This window comes from Pseudorca crassidens, chromosome 9 (genome assembly GCF_039906515.1).
Source record: "Pseudorca crassidens isolate mPseCra1 chromosome 9, mPseCra1.hap1, whole genome shotgun sequence".
NCBI lineage: Eukaryota > Metazoa > Chordata > Mammalia > Artiodactyla > Delphinidae > Pseudorca > Pseudorca crassidens.
This window is the reverse complement of record NC_090304.1, coordinates 1,550,715-1,569,623: the sequence shown is the minus strand read 5'-3', so window position 1 is coordinate 1,569,623 and position 18,909 is coordinate 1,550,715. Positions and strand designations below refer to the sequence as shown.

General features: G+C 56.3%; 2 protein-coding genes and 2 long non-coding RNA genes across 4 annotated transcripts in view; 3 read left to right on the top strand and 1 right to left on the bottom strand.

The window, feature by feature from the left end:
* CTSD (cathepsin D) overlaps nt 1-912 on the top strand; it is a 10,277-nt gene extending 9,365 nt beyond the window's left edge. Inside the window, exon 9 of the mRNA XM_067747891.1 lies at nt 25-912. Within this exon, the coding sequence (XP_067603992.1) occupies nt 25-192 (168 nt within the window). The 3' untranslated portion in view covers nt 193-912. The remainder of the gene's footprint in view (nt 1-24) is intronic.
* LOC137229828 (uncharacterized) lies at nt 392-5,489 on the bottom strand. Its single transcript, XR_010945875.1, has 2 exons — nt 5,143-5,489; nt 392-2,425 (listed from the first exon to the last, which is right to left on the bottom strand). It is a non-coding gene; the product is annotated as an uncharacterized lncRNA (long non-coding RNA).
* Nucleotides 4,849-18,909, top strand: IFITM10 (interferon induced transmembrane protein 10). The gene is made up of 3 exons (XM_067747892.1): nt 4,849-5,114; nt 5,618-6,070; nt 18,299-18,909. The coding sequence occupies exons 1-3, from the start codon at nt 5,037-5,039 to the stop codon at nt 18,446-18,448; spliced, it is 681 nt and encodes a 226-aa protein (XP_067603993.1). The 5' UTR covers nt 4,849-5,036; the 3' UTR covers nt 18,449-18,909.
* LOC137229829 (uncharacterized) lies at nt 7,339-17,964 on the top strand. The gene is made up of 2 exons (XR_010945876.1): nt 7,339-7,455; nt 7,488-17,964. It is a non-coding gene; the product is annotated as an uncharacterized lncRNA (long non-coding RNA).

The following is an 18,909-nucleotide window of genomic DNA, read 5'->3' as shown; positions in this document are numbered from 1 at the left end:
GCTGACCTCCGTTGGCCGTCACAGGTGTCGCAGGCTGGGAGGACCATGTGCCTAAGCGGCTTCATGGGCATGGACATCCCCCCGCCCGGCGGGCCGCTCTGGATCCTGGGCGACGTGTTCATCGGCCGCTACTATGCCGTGTTCGACCGCGACCAGAACCGGGTGGGCCTGGCCGAGGCTGCCAGGCCATAGCTGGCTCCCCGCCCGCTGGCAGAGTCCGGAGGAGGGTCGAGGAGGAGAAGGCCTCACCCCTGCCCTCCCGGCCACCCCACCCCGCCACACACTCACACTCACACTCGCACTCACAGCACAGCTCTCTGGAGGCTGCCCGGGTTCCCTTCTGTGGTTTCCCCCTCCCTGGTTTCGGAAAAGCTGCCTGCTTGTCTGTCTGTCTGCTGGAGGGGCGGGTGGGGGGCGGAGCCGGTGGGTGGCTGTGGTGCACAGTCTCCGTTCTCTAACCTGGAAGACCCAGCTCACTGGGCGCTGTGCATCCTAGGACCCCCAGCCCCGGGGTAGTTCCCTCCCCAGCCTGCACCTCGGGGGCCTGGCCACCCGGTACCGCCCAGCGCCAGGCTGCACTCTCAGTCGCGCCTCCGTGCAGCTGGGGCCCGGCGCCCTGCACTGCGGCCCCCACCCGTCTGCCCTAGACCCGGCAAGGAAGGGGCCAGCTGAGGCCTGAGGATGAGCTGGAAGGAGCTGGCAGGGGTGGCAGGGGACAAAAGCTAGTCCTGTGAGGCCTCGGTGGGGTCATCCTGGGCCTTGACTCCGTTGTGGAGGACATTGAGGGTGTTCTCTGGCCTGGGGATGGGGTAGGAGGGGAGGGGGCTGGTACCGGCCTTGCCTGCGGCTGCCCCCTTCTTGAGTTGCCGGGAGCAAAGTTGGCATGAAAATAAAATCCGTCTAGGCCTCTTACTGTGTGTCGGCGTGTTTTGTGCTTGGTGGGGAGGGTGGTGGGGAAGGAGCTGGTGTGGCAGATGCCCTGCTGTCACTTCAGAGGGAGGGCTGACCCAGCTACCCTGGGGTGCACCTCTGGGGTTGCCCCGGGCCTGGCTCACAGACCCAGACCCCAAGACTTTCGCCTCCTGCCCAGCCTCGTGGCCAAGACGCCACTGGTGGGGGACTGGCTTGTATGGGGGCCTGGAGCAGTGATCAGCAGGGTGGGGCACAGCACAGGGCTTCTTATGTGAGTACCTTCATGAAGGCATGGTTTTCAGGTCCAGGTGAGTGTCCTCCATGTTTCCTTGGAAAATGTTCCACCAGCAGTGGGGCCCGGCAGTGTTCCCTGATCCCCCTGCACACATGATTCCGGCCTAGGAAAGAGGCCTGATGGGGCTGGTGCCACCTGGGCAGCCCACCTCTCATCTGGGCCTCCTCACCAGCCCCTGGAAGCCGTATCTGTGTGTGAACCATGCCGATGCTGGAGCAGGCCAGCCTGGAGTCCTGGGGTTGCAGGGATTGAAGTTAGGAATCCCCTCAGGCCACAGTGACTTCCTGGCTGGTCTGGCCTGTTTGGTGGGGGTAGGCGGGAGTGGTCAGAAGCAGCTGCACAGCCAGGGGGGTTTGAGGGATGAATAGGAGTTTGTGAACACTTGGTGGTGGGCAGATTCTTCAGGAATGGGTAACTCTGGACGACTCCTTGGAACCCACCCCCTGCAGGTGTAGGGGTCTGGCTGATGTGACATTTGTCGCTATCCTGGTGCCTTCTCAGCCAGCAGGGCTGTGGCTGTCACTGACCTGGCCCCAGGGGGCCCGGGGGCCGCACCCCAGAGCTGAGCCCTTAGCAAGCGCCTTCCAGAATTACGAGAGTCGTGAACACGTGCCCGGTGTTCTCTGCACCTGAAACTCGCTCTGCAGGGCTGTAGGACAGGGCTGCCAGGGAGGACGCACCCCTCCCCTCACCCCCTGCCCGTTGACCATCCCGGGCCTGCTCTCCACTCTGTCCCCCTCAGCCTCCCACCACCCGAGGCCAGCAGGGGCTCACCGACTCACGGGCCCCTGCTCCACCCGCCCTGCTCACCGCGACCCTCGGCTGGAGGGTCCTCCCTTCTGGAACACGGGGACGAGCGTGGCGGGACGCCCCAGACCCCTGGACGCTGTGTGGGTTAGTGCAGGCCGAGCCCCCAGCCCCTAGCCCAGACCATCAGGGCGTTGATGTCCTGCCCAGAGTCGGGCCAGTGCAGCCGCCCTGCGCTGCCCCCCGAGGACCCATTCAGCCGGCCGGGATTCTCCGGACCCAGCAGTTTGACTCTGGGCTCAGACCCAGCTTCTGTGACCCGATCCTGAGCCTGGAGTCTCTGTCTAGGGAAGGAGGGTGACAACAGGGACCTCTTCGCGCTGGGCCTGATGGACACGATGAGGACCCCAGCACAGGGCCTGGCGTTCGGACGCTCCAAACACTGGCTCTCGTCCGGTGGGCGCTTCCCGCCTGGAGGACACCCAGCCTCGGGCTGAGCTCTCCGGAGCCCACCTGAGTCCGGCCCCTTCCCAGCGGCCTGCAGCAGGCTCCTGTGGGCCAGGCGCCCTCTCCTGCTGCCTGAGGGCCAGCTGGACGCGGGGGCAGACCAGCCCGTGGGCCGCTTACAGCAGCCTGTACAGCCCTGGGCAGCGCCTGGCCCAGGGGACACCAGGTGGCCTAGTTCACAGGCCACTCACAAGCCTGGGAGGGCCCCTTAGGTCAGACTCAGCCCGACCGAGGTCTGGTGCCCGCAGGCCAGGCCCTTGGGAAAGGGGCAGTGGGGTTTGGATGAGGGAGACTGAGCCCCGGTTCCCCGCAGTCCCCATCTGCCCTGAGAGACCTGTGGGCCCTGGGCCTGGGCCCCGCTGCGGGTGTGGTCAGGGCGGGGCCGGCTTTGCTTGGGAACACCGCCTGCTTGAAGACGGTTTTATCCACATCCTTAAAGCCAGCTCTTGCGCTGCGGGGTTCCTGACCAGCCCCGAAAGAGGCTGTACCAGGGTCAGCCAGGGGGTGGGGGCGGGGCAGGGGAGGGGCCTGGAGCGGGGGTGGGACGTGTCCAGGGACCGGGGTGCAGAGAAGGGCTCAGGCTCAGAGCGCACAGAGACTGGTGAGAGAAGTGTTCAGAGAGGGCCCGGCACAGGCAGGCGAGCACTCCGAGGAGAAGGGGTCCCTGAGAAGGACCCAGGCTGGGAGGAGAGAGGGTCGTGGAGGGAAGGGAGGCCGGTTGAGAGGGTCAGAGCAGAGCCGGGCTTCACGGGAGGAAGGGCTCAGAGCACAGCCTGGGGGGAGGACAGGGGTTCAAGGGAGGAGAGGGAGGGAACAGGCTGCCACACAGAAGGGCAGCTTCAGGGGTGGCGGGGTTGGAGGTTCTGGGCTCCATGGGGGCCGGCAGATGGGTGAAGAGGACCCAACTCAGAGAGGGCCACTGCGCAGTGAGGTGGGGACTCAGGGCGCAGCAGGGGAGCTGGGGTTTCTACTTCGCAGAGGGTATCCTTGGGACTCTTGCAGGAAGGGGAAGCCACTTGGGGGCAAGTGTCAAAGAGATAATGAAAGCAAGGTGGGGTAGACAGGGGCTAGCAGGCTGAGGCCGGGGGTGGGGGAGGGACTTGGGGGACAGATCCACAGGGTGAGACGGGCCGGGCTTGCAGAGAGGCGTGGGCAGGTGAGCGGCCTGGACTCCAAGGAGACCGGTGTCACAGGGGCTTGGAGAGGGACACCTGGTCCCAGGGGCAAAGGGTTCCAACAGGTGACGGGTCACAGTCTTCAAGACTGGCCTTTGGCGGGCAGTCACGTTATCGAGCGTGGAGCTCAGGGGCTCTGAGCTGGGCGCCCGTGAGTCCGATCTGGGGAAAATATGGGGGCAGGAACTCCAACGGGGGTGGGCTCAGGAAGGACAGGGCTGTGAGGGCGGCCTGGGGGCGGGGCCTCAGCCAGGGATGGGATTGCGCAGAGCTGGGCACTCCGGTGGGGGCCTGGGGAGGTGCGCCCTGCTCAGGGAGAGACTGCAGCTGGGGGCTGGGGGCTGGGAGGGGCCAGAGACTCAAGGACGACAGAGGCCCTGGAGGGGGCTTGGATAGGGTCTAGGGTCGTGCGGGGACAGGAGAGCAGACAGGGGCCGGGCTAGGCATGAGGACCCGCTTGGTGAGGACAGGCTGGAGGCACCTGGGCTCTGTGGGTGGAGGGGCTTGGGGAGGCCCAGACACCCACCGGGCCTGGCACTGCGGAGTGGGTGGAGGGCCAGGACTGAGGTGCGGACAGAGCCGGGGGGAGCAGGAAACCCAACAGGCGGAGAAGGGGCAGCACCCAAGGGGGAAGGGGCTCTGACACGGTCCTGGGAGCTGCGGGGGGAGCGGAGGGGGAGCACAGAAGGAGGAAGGGGCTCTCCCCTGGGGAGACAGATGCGAAGACTCAGCGAGGGGCTGGGGGCTCAGCAAGAGGGAGGGCGCAGGGGGCGGTGTCCAGGAGACGCGGGTGGCGCGGGCACCGGGGTCTGGCGCTGCAGCGGAACCCGTGCCTGGTCGGCTCTGCCACCCCGAGGGTCGCCGCTTCCGGCCGGCGCCCGCTGCCCCCACCCAGCCGGCGGGAGGGGGCGGGGAGGTGGCTGCGCCCGCCGCCGCCGCCGCCAACGTGAGTCAGGCTTGGGCTGCAGCCGGCGGCCGGCCTGGCGCTGCGGAGGCAGCGCCGCCACCCCGCGCCCCTCCCCACCGCCACCCCGCGCGCTTCCCGCGCCGAGGTCGGGCCGCTGGGACGCGGAGCGGCGGGACAGCCAGACACCCGCGGGACGGCGGAAGGACGCGCGGAGCGCGGCGCTGGGTCAGGCCAGGCCGCCGAGGATTCGCCAGTAGGTGAGGGCGCGCCGTCCGGGAGGCTGCGGCAGACCCGGGTCAGGCTGGGGGCCTGCGGGGCCGCGGGGCCTCGGCTGCGGACCCTCGGGGCGGCGCGGGGCGCAGGTGCCTCGTCGGAGAGTGTTCGTTTCGCAGAGTGTCATTGTGCGTCCGTTCCCGGCACGGGGCGAGTGGCCCGCGGCGAGTGCGCGCTCTTGGGGTCCGGGCGCCGCTCGGGGCCGGGGTGTGAGGGGGCGATGCGCGCGGGTTCGGAGACCCAGCGGCCGCCGTGTTCATCCTCGGGGGATCGTGTCGGGGCCTGTGTCGCGGTGTGTGTGAGTGTCACAGTGCGGGGTTGTTTACCTGGCGGCGTCTCTGAGCGCTCGGCGTGTGCCGGGGTCTGGGGAGCCGGGTGGTGGTGTTGGCGTTTGTGTCCGGTGAGACAGCGGGAGCCAGCGCGCAGGTGCTCCGGGGAGCTCTCCTCCTTCCGCCAAAGAGTGACTGAGGCTGTGTCATTGTGGGTCTGCGTGCCCTGTGTGTGCCGGGCTGTCTGGGGGTGCTGGTTGCTCTGTTTACCGCAAGAGTGTGCCAGTCGGGATGCTGGGGGGAGCGCTGCTGTTGTGTGTCAGTGGGTGACTGTTTGTGCGCAGATGGCGAAGTGACGAAAAGCCCCCGACGTCCCTGCCAAGGCTGCTGTGAGGGCTCCGGCATCTGCGGCGGGTGGGGATTGTCCTGGGGGGCTGTTTATGGGGCCAAAGGGGAGACACCGCAGGGTGCCAGGGTGGGCCCAATAGGGTGGTCCGGACCCGGCTCATCCTTCCTCTCCCCCTCCCTGCAGGCCCAGGGCTCCAGCCAGTGCCCAGCCCCGCTGGGAGCCCCGGCCAGCACCACGGACGGCACCCAGGAAGCCCGAGTTCCCCTGGACGGGGCCTTCTGGATCCCGAGGCCCCCGGCGGGTTCGCCCAAGGGCTGCTTCGCCTGCGTGTCCAAGCCCCCCGCCCTGCAGGCTCCAGTGGCCCCCGGGCCTGAGCCCTCAGCCTCACCCCCCATGGCACCCACCCTGTTCCCCATGGAGTCTAAGAGCAGCAGGACAGACAGTGTGCGGGCCACCAGCGCCCCCCAGGCCTGCAAGCACCTCGCAGAGAAGAAGACCATGACGAACCCCACGGCGGTCATCGAGGTCTATCCCGACACCGCGGAGGTGAACGACTACTACCTGTGGTCCATCTTCAACTTCGTCTACCTCAACTTCTGCTGCCTGGGTTTCATCGCCCTGGCCTACTCCCTCAAAGTGAGCGGGGGGCGGGGATGGAGGAGGGGGGCAGGGGGAGCAGGAGACGTGGGTGCCGGCTGCATCGCTCTGCCCCCTCCCTCGCAGAGAAGCCCATGGGTGCAGCAGGTGCAGCGGAGCGGCTGAGGGATAGAAGGATGGTGGGGGACCCAGCGAGACACGGATGGCAGCCAGCTCGGGGCTGGCAGGGAGAGCCAGCCCATCCTGACCTGAGCTGGGGAACCTTCCAGGGTGTCTTGTCGGGGCTCGGGGTCCTCAGGGCCAGGGTCTGTGCACAGCGAGTTTGGTCTGTGGGGTGGGGACCTGGGACTCGGTGTCCTGTCCCCTGGGCGGGGGACGTGGGAATTAGGCCTGGGTGAAGCTGTCCCTAGGCATAGGGATGGAGCCAGCAGGGAGATGAAGAGGCCTTGGAATCCTTCCCCTGTTGACAGGAGGAGGGGTGACGTCACTGCTGGAGACCTTCTTGTCCAAGCCCCTTGCAGGGAACCTGATGCCAGGCAGGCGCTCCGAGGGAGGCCGTGACAGACAGACGGGGGTGCTGACCCCCAGCCACTGCTCTGTCTCCCCTCACACACGGTTTCTAGATGGTCCGTCCCGGGGGAGGCTCTGTGGGAGCCAGGAGCCCGGGGGAGGGAGGTGTGAGGGTGTCCCATACACCCTGACTCCACGCCCTGAGTGTATACAGCTTCCAGAAGCCCCTTGCTGCTGTGAGAGGAGCTGGCTGGGCGCACAGCAGTGTCCCAGGCAGACAGGACCCCATCCCCCCCGGGGTGGGGGCAAAGTGGAGAGAAGTGGACTGAGATGACAGGAGGGGAGCTGTGATTGACTCGCACTTGGGGTCTTGGGGTCGGGAGATCCACACGGATGTGTAAGGACCCAAGAGCCTGGGGCTGCTGGAGCCCAACCAGGAGGAAGGGAGGGGTAGACTCAGGGCCTCGCTCCCTTCCCGCCACCCCGGAAGGGCCTGGCTCACGTCTCGCCAGATCATCACTTTTCCCGAGCCCTGATCTGAGTGTCCAAGGCCAGGCGCATTTCACTGATTGCAGCTGCCCGGCGGGGCGGGGGCAGAACACGGGGCGGGGTGGGGGGGTTGCTGGAGGCCGAGGAGGGGCTGGGCCCGAGAGGCTAGCCTGGGGGAAGGTGCTGGGACTGCTCTGCCTCTGTGCGTCTCTGAGCACGGAGCCCCCTGCCCTGGCCTCACAAGCTCTGGCCACCTGGTCGTCTTGTCCTCCTGACTCATCATTGGCATCACGGTCACCCACCGCCTTCAAATCCAGGTCTGTGTACCCAGCCCTGAGCTCCACCACATGGACACCGTGTCCGTTGAGTGTGCGTGAGTGTGGGCACATGTGTGAGTGTGCACGAGTGTGTGCCTGCATATAGGTGTGAGCGTGTGTGCGTGTGTGCCTGCATATAGGTGTGAGTGTGTGTGTGTGTGTGTGCATGAGTTGTGTAGGCATGAGAGTGCATTTGTAAGTGTATGAGTGTGTCGGTGTGAGTGTGCACGTGTGTGTAATTATGTGTGTGAGCATGCATGTAGGGGTGTGGGTGTGCCTGTGTATAATTGTGCATATTGTGTGCGCACGCATATAGGTGTCAGCATGCACGTGTGTAATTGTGTGGAGTGTGAATGCATGGGTGTGCATATGAGTGTGTGGCACGTGTGTGCACGAGTGTGTGCCTGCATATAGGTGTGAGCATTTGTGTGTGTGTGCATGAACTGTGTAGGCATAAGAGTGCACTTGTAACTGTGTGAGTGTGTGTGGGTGAGTGTGCATGTGTGTATAATTGTGTGTGTGGGAGTAGGAATGCATGAGTGTGCATATGTGTGTTGCATGTGTGTGCACGAGCATATGCCTGCATATGGGTGTGAGAATGCATTGTGGATGTGTGTGCATGTGTGTAATTGTGTGTATTGTGTGTGCGTGCAGGGGTCCCTGGGAATTGGGGGTGAAGCCCCCGGGCAAGCCTCAGCTCTGCCTCCCTGGGCCCTCTTGCCTGGCCCCACGAGTAGCCTGTGGACCTGGGGCCGGCTGCGTGTGCTCCTGTGGGCAGCTGGCTGGCACAGGGCAGGCCCATCTGCTGCGGGTTGTAGGTAGGTCACAGATTTCTGAATGGTTCAGGATCCGCTCTGCAGTGCGGGGTGGGAGTTGCTGCTTCTAGTGGCAGAAGGGGATTCACTGCGCCTGCACCCGGCTGCTCCCTCACATCCTTCCTGGGCGTTAGCGAGGGCAGAAAGGCTTGGGGCTTCCCTGGGAGGGGTGAGCAAGGCGAGCTGCCTCTGTCCCGGGCAGAGGGGAGGACAGACCTGGCTGGCACAGGCTCCCACGCCTGGGAATTCGTCCATCTGTCCGTCCAGCTGTCCGTCTCCTGGGCTGCTGCATCCTACATCGTTTGCAGCCGTCCCAGGCACTTCCAAGGGCACCTGATGGCCTTGGGGTCAGGAGGCCTTGGCTAACTCCCCGCGTGGCCTCTTAAAAGCAGTGATCTCGCTTCACTGAGCCTATTTCCTCATATGTTCACAAAACACAGCAAAACAAAACAACATTCAAATAAGCACAGAAGCAGGGCGGAGGCTGGCCTTCGGTGGGTGAGAAAGAAGCGCTGTGTCCCTAGCTGTCCCCGTCTGTCCCCGCACGCCCCGCCCCCAGGGGCACCCTCGTGGGCTCGGCCTGGTGTCTGGGGATGGCTCAGACGCAGAAGGCCAGGTCTCCGTCCGTGCAGTCTGTACGGGTGCTCACCATGGCCCCCGGCTCCCCTTTCTCGGCCTGGAGAAGTCCAGCCTCCTCATCTTGGCATTCAAGGCCCCGCATGACCCACTTTTAACCGCTTCCCTAAGCGAGCTCCCCGGGTGCGCCTGGCTGCCCCCAGCCTGGGGCCTTTGTGAGGCCCGGGTTGCCCCCACCCCCAAAGGCTCTGCTGCCTCCCTCTGGCCGAACCTTCCTCCCCATCAGAGAGCCCCACACTGACCACAGCTGCCCACCCCTGACCCAAGGCAGGGCTGACCAAGTTGGGGGGCAAAGGATGCTGGAGGGATGGGTGGATGGACAGAGGGTGCGTGGGAAGATGCATACGCACCAAACGGTTCAGGAGAAGAACACTTCACTCCCAGCTTGGGCGTGAGGTTGGGGTCAGCCCCGGACACTTCTGGGGGAGGCAGCATTTACCCGGGCCTTGAAGCGTGGGTGAGGGGACAGGAGTTCATAAACTAAGACACGAGGGTTGGGCAGTCGGGAGCAGCAGGGCCCCATCCTCTGTGGGGAGCAGAAGGTGGTCCAGGAAAGGCAGACTGAGGCTGTGCAGTGAAAGACTTGGAGTTCCATGGGAAGGGTATGGGGGACACGGAAGGGAAAGGTGATCAGAGCTGTGAACTCTGCAGCCAGGGTGGAGGGAGGGGATGAGACAAGCCCAGAGGCAGGGAGGAGTGAGGGTCCGGTGTGGTGGTCCAGGCGAGAGGGCACATGGCTTGAACCAGGGCGGGGATGGTGGCGGAGAGGAGCAGCAGATTGCAATGAGGACACAGGCTGTGAGACTTCTCGGTGACAGGGCAGTCAGAAAGAATAGATTAGGGGGAAGGATACTGTGTTTCTGTTTATACATACTTGCCCACTCCCTCCTTTCTGAATATCACCCATCCATCCATCCATACATATGTACCTACGTGCATCCATCCATCCATCCATCCATCCATCATCCATCCATCCACCCACCCACCCATCCACTCATCCTCACATCCATCCATCCACCCATCCTTTCATCTATCTGTGCTCACTAAATCCGTTGATTTCATTCATCCATCCACCTACGTGCTAACACACCCATTTCCTCACCATGAATCTATTCATACTTTCACCTATCTTTCCATTCATTTATTCACTTAACTTTTCTCCCACCCTCACTCCTGATCCCCTTTACTTTCTCAGTTCATCCCAGAATACTGTCCAACACACAAAGTCATTCATCCGTACCCAACACGTCCACCTACTCATTCGTCTTTCCACCCTCCCACGGGTCTTTTTATATATATCTTCTTCCTCCCTTCTTCCCTTCTCCCCTCTCCTTCCAATTATTTCCTCTCCAATGGTTCATCCATCTAACTGCCCACCTGCTCTGTTTATCCATTCTTCTATCTTCTCTCCCTCCTACCCACCTCTTCCACCTTCTGTGTGTACCGCATAGCCATACGCCCAGTGTTCATGGTGGCTCTGGTGTACAGCATAGGTTTGAGTCCTGGGACCTTAAGTTGGTATTACATCTATCCGCGCCTTATTTTCCTCCTCGTAAAAATGGTGTTGTACCTACCTCAGAATGTTGTTGAGAGGATTAACTGAGTTAATGCCGTGTAACGCTGTTAGCATAGCGCCGTACCCATAGTCGTTTCTTTTATTATTTTTATTGTTCTTTCCTACATCCATCCTCCATGTCCATCCTTACCTCCCATTACTTCTACGCATCCACCTGCCCTGTGTATGACTTTACCCAGTCATCTGTCCATCAATACACATATCCACCAACTTTATTTAAACATCCATCCTTTTCCCGTTGTACATCTCTCTAACCATCTTCCCACCTTCTATTTCCTGTTCCGTCCTTTCTTCCCTTACTCACTTTAATTACCCATCCATCAATTAATCTAGTGATTCATGAAGATAATTCATCTCCTCTCTCTTCTTCTCAACTTTCTCATTCTTTTTCTCATTTACCCAACTGTCTATCTCCTACTCCATGTACCCCATATACCCTGTTTCCTCCTTGTATCCACTCATTCCTTCTTCCATCACTTTTACCCGTCAATGTACATTACTAATTAGTTCATCCAAGCTTCCATCCATTCATCCATACAGACACATCCTCACCTTTCCTTTTCCCTTTTTTCTTTTCTTCTACCCATTTGCTCACCCCACACATACTTCTAGCCTCCTATCAATTCCTCTATCCACACTGTAACCCAATTCCTTCAGCTATCCCCTCCCACACACCTATTCACTGAATCCATCCATCCATCTCTTTCTATCTAGTTTACCCACACACCTTTGTGGATTTGTTTAATCTCCTCTTTTCTTCCCTCCTGTCTTTCCTCCCCTACATCCATCCATCAGTTTCCCCTCCATCTGTATATTCATTGTCTTCCCTCACTTTGATTATCATGCCTGTCGCCTCTTCCTCTCCTTCCCTCCCTTCCTTGTATGTAACCATCATATCTATTCATTAAACTCTCTAGTCAATGACCTAGTCTTCAGTTCATTCAAACTTCCCAACATCCTTCCACTCTTCACACATTTGTCTCACACGCAATTCTAATGCCTAGTCAGTGACAAGGAACACACGGCCCCTGCCCATGAGGTGCTTACATTCTGGTGGGGTGTCAGACAATAATAAAAGTAACACTTATGCATGTCAGATGGTGACGTCAGCTCTGAAGAGCACATGAAGCATGGTGAGGGAGATGTGCGCTGCTCTTTTATGTAGAGGCAAGGAAGCCCTCTTTGTTGAGATGCTATTTGAGTGTAAACCTGGATTAATTCACGCAGTAGCCATAAGTGCATCTTTTTGAGAAAGCATATTCCAGGAAAAGATCAGATATTGCAAAAGCCCTGCGGCAAAGTCAGGTTCAGGGACCAATGGGGCTAGAATGGGGGTGAGCATAGGAGATGGGTCCAGAGAGGTGGGGGAGGGGCCAGACCACGTACATCTTGTCTGCCACAGTTAGGATTTTGTTCTGCTTTAAGTGAAAACTTTGAGGAATGTTAAACGAAGAGTCAATATTATGTGACTTACTTTTTTTCTTCTTTTTTTTTGGCCATGCCATGTGGCATGCGGGATCTTAGTCCCCCGACCAGGGGTTGAACCCACGCCCGCTGCAGTGGAAGCATGGAGTCCTAACCACTGGACCTCCAGGGAAGTTCCCATGTGACTTACGTTTTAAAAGATTGCTCTTGCTACTAGTGAAGAATCGGCTATAAAGATGCAAGGGGTTGGGGAGTTGGGAGCCAAACCGAAAGCGGTTCACTGAGTCGAGTCTTGGGTCAGAGGGTGGGAGTGGAGAGCTAAAACTGGTCCTAGATTTTGAAAGAAAAGTCAACAGAGTATCCTGATGGATTGGACATAAGGTGAGGGAAAATAGAGAAGATCCAAAGATTACTCCAGGGATACTCATCTGCGCAGTTGAAAGAAGGGAGGTGGCATTTATAGGTGAGGAAGGAGGCTGCAGGAGGGGCGGGTTTGTGAGGAAAAGACCCTCACTCGCCTTGTCCACCCACCAGTGCATGCACTCATGGTTCCACCCTTTCAGCTACCCGCCCATCCACTTTGTCTCCAAAAATTCATCTGTTCATCTTCTTTCTTCCGGAATTTCACTTCCTTACTGTCAGCCGTCCCTTTATTCACTCTTTCACTTATTTACTAAATTCATGTTTCTACTCGTTTCATCATCTGTCTTTTTTTTTTCTTTCTTTCTTTTGCGTTACGCGGGCCTCTCACTGATGTGGCCTCTCCCATTGCGGCGCAGGCTCAGCGACCATGGCTCACGGGCCCAGCCGCTCCGAGGCATGTGGGATCTTCCCAGACCGGGACACGAACCCGTGTCCCCTGCATCGGCAGGTGGACTCTCAACCACTGCGCCACCAGGGAAACCCCTATCTGTCTTTTTTTTTTCTTCCTCTCCTTCCACGGTTTATCCACCAACCTCATCCATTACTCTGTTCATCTATCCATCCACCCAGCTCTCCATCTAGTCTTTTTTTCTCCCTGGATTCATCTGTTTCCCCCCTTTTACTCATTCATAGTAATAGCAATAGTAACAACAAGCCAGCAAATAACAATAAAACAACAATTAATTATTGAGCTCTTAATTAATTAATTATTGAGTATATTCTAGGCACCTTTCTAAGAACTTCTAATTATTTAATTAGATGTAGCATTTTATTTAATGATAACAAAACCCTATGAATAGGTGCAATTAATATCCTGGTTTTACAGATGAGGAAACGGAGGCACAGTGACACAAAGTAACTGCCTTGAGGTCAGCATCAGGTTCCTTTCTCGGACCCTTTTTGAATCACTGCACTCTTCTTCCTGTGGTCATCACCCTCTGTCCATTCATCCTCTCACCTCTTCCTCTCTCTGTCCATTTTCCTGCACTTTCTGTCCATCTCGGTTTATTCATTCATCCACCCAACCATACAGGCTTCCTTTGCACTATTCTCCATTCTTCTGCCAACTCCTATCTATATAGCTAATCAATCATTCATTAAAACTTCTATTCATCAGCCCTTCTCTCTTTCCTTTCTCCTTCTCACAACCATGTATCCACCCATCCACCATCCAGCCAGTCATCCGTCAACCATCAATACATTTCCGTCTCTCCATCTTTTCCTTTCATTTATTCCTGCTTCCCCTTCATTCACCTCTAAATTAAGTTGCCCATTCATCCATGTATATATTATCCCTCCCTTTCTTCCCTCTACCCCATTCTTCCAATTATTTATTATATCCATTCGTGTAATCAGGTGTTGAGCTGGTATCCATTCATCTATACACCCATCGACCCATCCTCCCTCCCTTTCCTTCACACACTATCAATCTATCATCCCATGAAGATACACCTTCATAAAAGAATTGTCCATCCATTGATCCGTCTGCACATCCTCCCATTTTTCTTCCTTTCCTTTCTTTGACTGACTCACCCAACTATCCAACCATCAGTCTGTTCACTCACCTGTCTTCCTCCTTTTCCTTTCTTTCCACCCAACATCACCCATCCACCTCTTCACCCACCTGCCCTGCATCCATTTATCCATTCCATTCCTCCATGTTTACTCCTCCTCCTTTCACGTCATTTCACCCCCACCTACCATCCTTTCCTTCCCTTTGCCTTCCTTCTGCTTTTTAGACTGCCCTTCTCAGCCTCCTTTCCTGGATACCTCTTGCTTCCCAGATCTTTCAACGTTGGGATGCTCTGGGGCTCAGTCCCTGGTCCTCTTCATCTCTTGCCTACACTCTCTCCCTTGGTGCTCTCACCCAGCCTCATGGCTCCAAGTAGCGTCTTTATGCTCATATGCTCATCCAATTTGTATCTCTGCCCTAGACCTCATCCCTGAACTCTAGACTCGCAGAAAACCTACCTGCTCAAAATGTCCAGCTCTACGTCTAGAAGACATTTCTAGCTAAACATGTCAGAAACCCAACTACTGAGCCATGCACAAACTTACTCCCCCTGAAGTCTCCTACAGCTCCCTGATTTCAGTAGATCAAATGAAAAAGCCTTGAAGTCATCTCAAATTCCTTTCTTTTTTTCTCACACTCCACATCTGATCCCAGTAAATACTGTCAGCTCTATCTTCAAAATAGATCCAGAAAAAGGTCAGTTCCTACCACCTTCACGCCCACTGCCCTGATGCAACCCACCCTGACCACTCACCTGGACTGTCAGCCTCTTCTTTACTTTGTCCAGCCTCTGCCCCTTCCACCTATTCTCTACACAGCATCCAGAATTACCAGGTTAAAACACGCCGGAGCCTCTGCCCTTGTATTTTCTGCTAAAAAGCGCCTACAAAGTCCCACGCAACCTGCTTCTTGCCTATTTCCTCTCTGACCGTAAGTCGCACTCCCCTTCCCCTCTGGGTTCTGCTCTCCCCACACTGGCCTCTGGTTATTCCTCAGAACACAGATTCATCCCCACCTCAGAGCTTCGTGCTCTGAGACGTGCTCTCCCTGCAGATAAACACATGACCGAGTCTGTCACACTCTTCCGGGCTTTACTCAAATGTCCGTGCTCCATGTGTTCCTTCCTGAGCACCCAGCTAGAGCCATACCTCCCACCATGCTCTCCGCTCTGTGTCCTCCTCAGCTTTCTTTTTAGCTCATTTAACACCCTATACATTTTACTTACGTATTGCGTTTACTTTCCATGTCCTCTCCCTTAAACGTGTCCTTAAATGTAAGCTCCATGAGGACAGGGGACTTTGTTTTTTTCCCTGCTGTATACTTGGGACCTAGAAGAGCAACTACTCAGAGCAGGCACTGATATTGCTCGACTGGGTTAATGAACCTATTCACCTGCCCTGCATTGGTCTATACTATAATCTACCCAACAACCCTCCCTCCTCCCCAGCTATCTACCCATCCCATTCACCCAGCACACATTCGTATATCCATCTATCCTCCATTCCATCCATTTGACACACTTTTATGCGTCCCTACACGCACCTTTCCCACCGCCTCGGTGCACATTCACGCGTCCATCTTACCCGCCTATCCCAGCGATTCAGCATTTATCTCTAAACCCATCGAGCCACCTGTCCTACCCATCCAACACATACTCATGTATCCATCTAGCCACCTGTCCAGGTTATCCAGCGTGTATTCATAAATTCAGCTACCAGCCTGCCCCGCCCATCCAGTATACCTTCCTGTGACCACCTAGGTACCTGTTCCCATCATGCAATGTAATTTCGTATATCCATCTGTCCACCTGCCCTGCCCGCCTGGCATACCTTCATGTGTCCATCTAGCCTGCTCCATCCACCCGTTCTCAGATATTGACCTACTTGCCTGGCCTGCCTGTGGAGCACGTTTCACGTATCCATCTGTGTACCAGTCCTTCGCTTCTGGCAAACACCCGTGTATCCATCCAACCATCCCTTCCATCCAACATCCACTCCTATGTCCGTATCTCTGTGTGTCCCATGCATCCAGCACGGGACGTTCATATCTCCCTCCTTCTCATCACCCACCTGCCTTCCCATCATCAAATCACCTGTCCAGTTCTCCTCTTCCCTGATCTCCTTTACAACTGAATGGATGGGTTACTCAGCCATCCACTTCCAACATCCATCTCTATCCTTCCTTTCCTCATTCCAATATCCAACAAGGGAGTCATGACCAATTGTTTATTTTTAAATAAATCAGCCTTGTTTCAACATGAGGAAAAAAAATCAATGAATATAATTTACTAGTTAATGAATTAGAGAAAAAATATGTTTATCTCATGGGGATTTTTAAAAATACAGCAACCTACCTCTAATAATACAATGAACATCATTCTCAGTTGTGAGCTTTACAATTAAGACTGAGAGTAGGCTGCCTGTTACATCATCGCTAGTCAGCATCGTTCCGAAGCCTTCGCTTCCATTATATAAGAGCTTGCTTTGGACCAGACACTATGCTAATGCTTTGTGTCCACCAACTCGTTAATTCCTTTCAACAGCCCTATGCCGTAGGTGCTATTGTTATCTCCCTGTTACAGATGAGAATACCTGCTAAGGTTATGCAGTGATGGGCAAAACTGGGATTCAAATCCAGGCATCTGTACTCTTAACCACTGTGCTACAGAGGCTAAGAATAAAGACCTGAAGGAAGAACTAGAACTGTTATTTACAGGAGATGTGGTTCATTACATAGAAAACTTGGTCTGTTATCATAATTAATACGATAGTTTAGCTGGGTACAAAATCAATCTATAGAAGTTGAACTTTTATACACCAGCAAAAATCAGTTAGCAATGCAATCTGAGACGTCACTTACAATATGACAACCAAAATAAACAGACTAAGTCTAATAAAAGATGCAATAGCTCTTTCTTCTGGAGAGAATTATGAAATTTTATTTTAATGACGACGTCCAATAAGACCTAAATAAGTGGGTGATACATCATGTTCTCACAACGGAAGATAAAACTCAGTGAAGATGTGGGCTCTCTCCAAAATCACTAGAATAAAAGTTCCACAAGGGCATAGACTTTTCTTCTTTTCTCCTTCCCTTCCCTAGTTCCTCAAGGCCAGCTTCTTTTCCTCCCTCTACCTCTCCATTCTGTACAATCTGCCTTAAGTCACCCAATCTTCCACCCCTTCCCCAGTCCCTCCAACTTGTCCCCCAGCTCCACTCCACTCCATCTCCTCCTTCCCTTCCTCAGCCCCTCCATCCACTGCCAGACAGTCACTTCTGTCTTCTTTCTTCTCTCCTCTCCCTCTGTTCCTTCCACCATTCGCCTCATCCATCCATCCACCCAGCCACACTCCCGCACCATCTGTGTCCCCACCACGTTAACTACCCATCTATTCTCCCGTCCATCTGCGTAACCCACCCTCCGGGCAGCCAGACATCAGTGTCCTCTATCTGCCCAACCCAGCCCCCTGCCTTTTGTCCACACATCCATCCGTACATCCATTTACCCACCAATCTGCTGATGCAGAGACTTTCTCTCCCCGCCTCTTTCATCTCTCGGCTTCCTCTTTCTCCTCCTCCTCCCAGGCTTTGCTCTCTGCTTGCAGCATGCTCAGACCTGCTCTTCTCTGGACTCTGTGGAGGGAGAGGGGACTCCTCAGACCTAGCCTGGGTGAGGGGACATGCTCCCCAGGGACACCTCTTCACAGCCAGAGGATCTTGGAAATGGGTCCACCGCTGTCCACCATCTCCCCAGGACTTACTGGGCTCCAACCGCTCCCTTCACTTTAATATCCCGTTGCAGGGACCCCAGGGCTGCCTCCCGTCCAAGCACAGTGTGTATTCTCAGGGAATCCCAGGCAATTTTACATGAGGTGGGACCAATCAGATTAGGACACACGTGTATTGCCCCATCGTCCAATCACGTAACTCTCTGAGACCGGCTTCCTCTTTTATTTTATTTATTTATTTTCCCAGCGTTATTGAGATATAATCAACCTACAACATTGTATATGCTTAAGGTGTACCAGAAATGATTTCCACAGTGGGGTTAGTTAATACTCATCATCTTATATAGTTATCTTTTTTTTTTTTTTTTTTGGGTGGTAAGAACACCGAAGATGCACTATCTTAGCAACTTTCAAGTACATAATACAGTATTAACGATCCATTTTACTTTATATAGTTTTAGATTTATAGAAAGTTTGCAAAAAAAAAAAAGATACAAAGAATTCCTATATACCCTTCACCCAGACATCCCCATGTTAACAGTGTGCCATATTCACTCTTCTTCTCTCTCTCTCTAAATACATATTATTTATTTTGTAAACTGTTTGAAAGTACGTTTCCGACCCGATGCCCCATAATCCGGGGCACGTTTCCACCCAGCAGGACATCGTTGTGCAGCAGCCCCGCACGGTTGTCAGGACTCAGGAATCGGCCACTGACACTGGCTTGGGGCTACAGTCTCAGGGGCCCTCTGCCCTCATGCCCTCGCGCCTGGCCCCTGCCTGTGTCCACCCCTCGGCGCCGGCTGCCGGTCTCACCTCCTCCTTCTGGCTTCAGGTTCGGGACAAGAAACTTCTCAACGACCTGAATGGGGCAGTGGAGGACGCCAAGACCGCTCGGCTGTTCAACATCACCAGCTCTGCCCTGGCTGCCTCCTGCATCATCCTCGTCTTCATCTTCCTGCGGTACCCGCTCACCGACTACTGAGGCCCCGACAGGCACCGCCAGCCTGGAGATGAAGCTCTGAGATGGGTTCATTTCGTGGCTGAGGAAAGCCGGATGCCCTGCGGTGGGGGCGGAGCCGGAGCCCCCCTGCAGCTGGGAACCCGGCAGCGAGGCAGGGGGACAGTGAGTTACGTGCCAGCCCATGCTCTCTGCCTCCCGGCCCTCCTCCTGTTTCAGGGGGGCCCATGGGTTTCTTCCTGTGCTGCTGCACCTTGGCTTCCAGTGGCTGCCCTCCCTGCCTGCCTGTGCCCCCGCCCAGGCTCCTGGGGCCCCTCAGACCTGACACCCAGCAAGAAGGGCTTTTGTGGGAGCTTCCCAGGATCCGGTGGCCGCCAGCATCTGGGGACTGACTCTCTCCTCCCTGATGCCACCTCCTCCAAGCCGTGACCCTGCTCAGAGCTCTTGTATCTGTGAACTTCCAATAAAATACCTGCCCAGCTCTG

What these genes read in the sequence shown, in the direction of transcription:
- IFITM10 (XM_067747892.1), top strand. Translation starts at nt 5,037, where the DNA reads ATGCGCGCGGGTTCGGAGACCCAGCGGCCGCCGTGTTCATCCTCGGGG. An exon ending in GGGCCTGTGTCGCGGTGTGT is followed by an intron (nt 5,115 to 5,617) that starts GTGAGTGTCACA and finishes CCCTCCCTGCAG; the next exon opens with GCCCAGGGCTCCAGCCAGTG. An exon ending in CCCTGGCCTACTCCCTCAAA is followed by an intron (nt 6,071 to 18,298) that starts GTGAGCGGGGGG and finishes TTCTGGCTTCAG; the next exon opens with GTTCGGGACAAGAAACTTCT.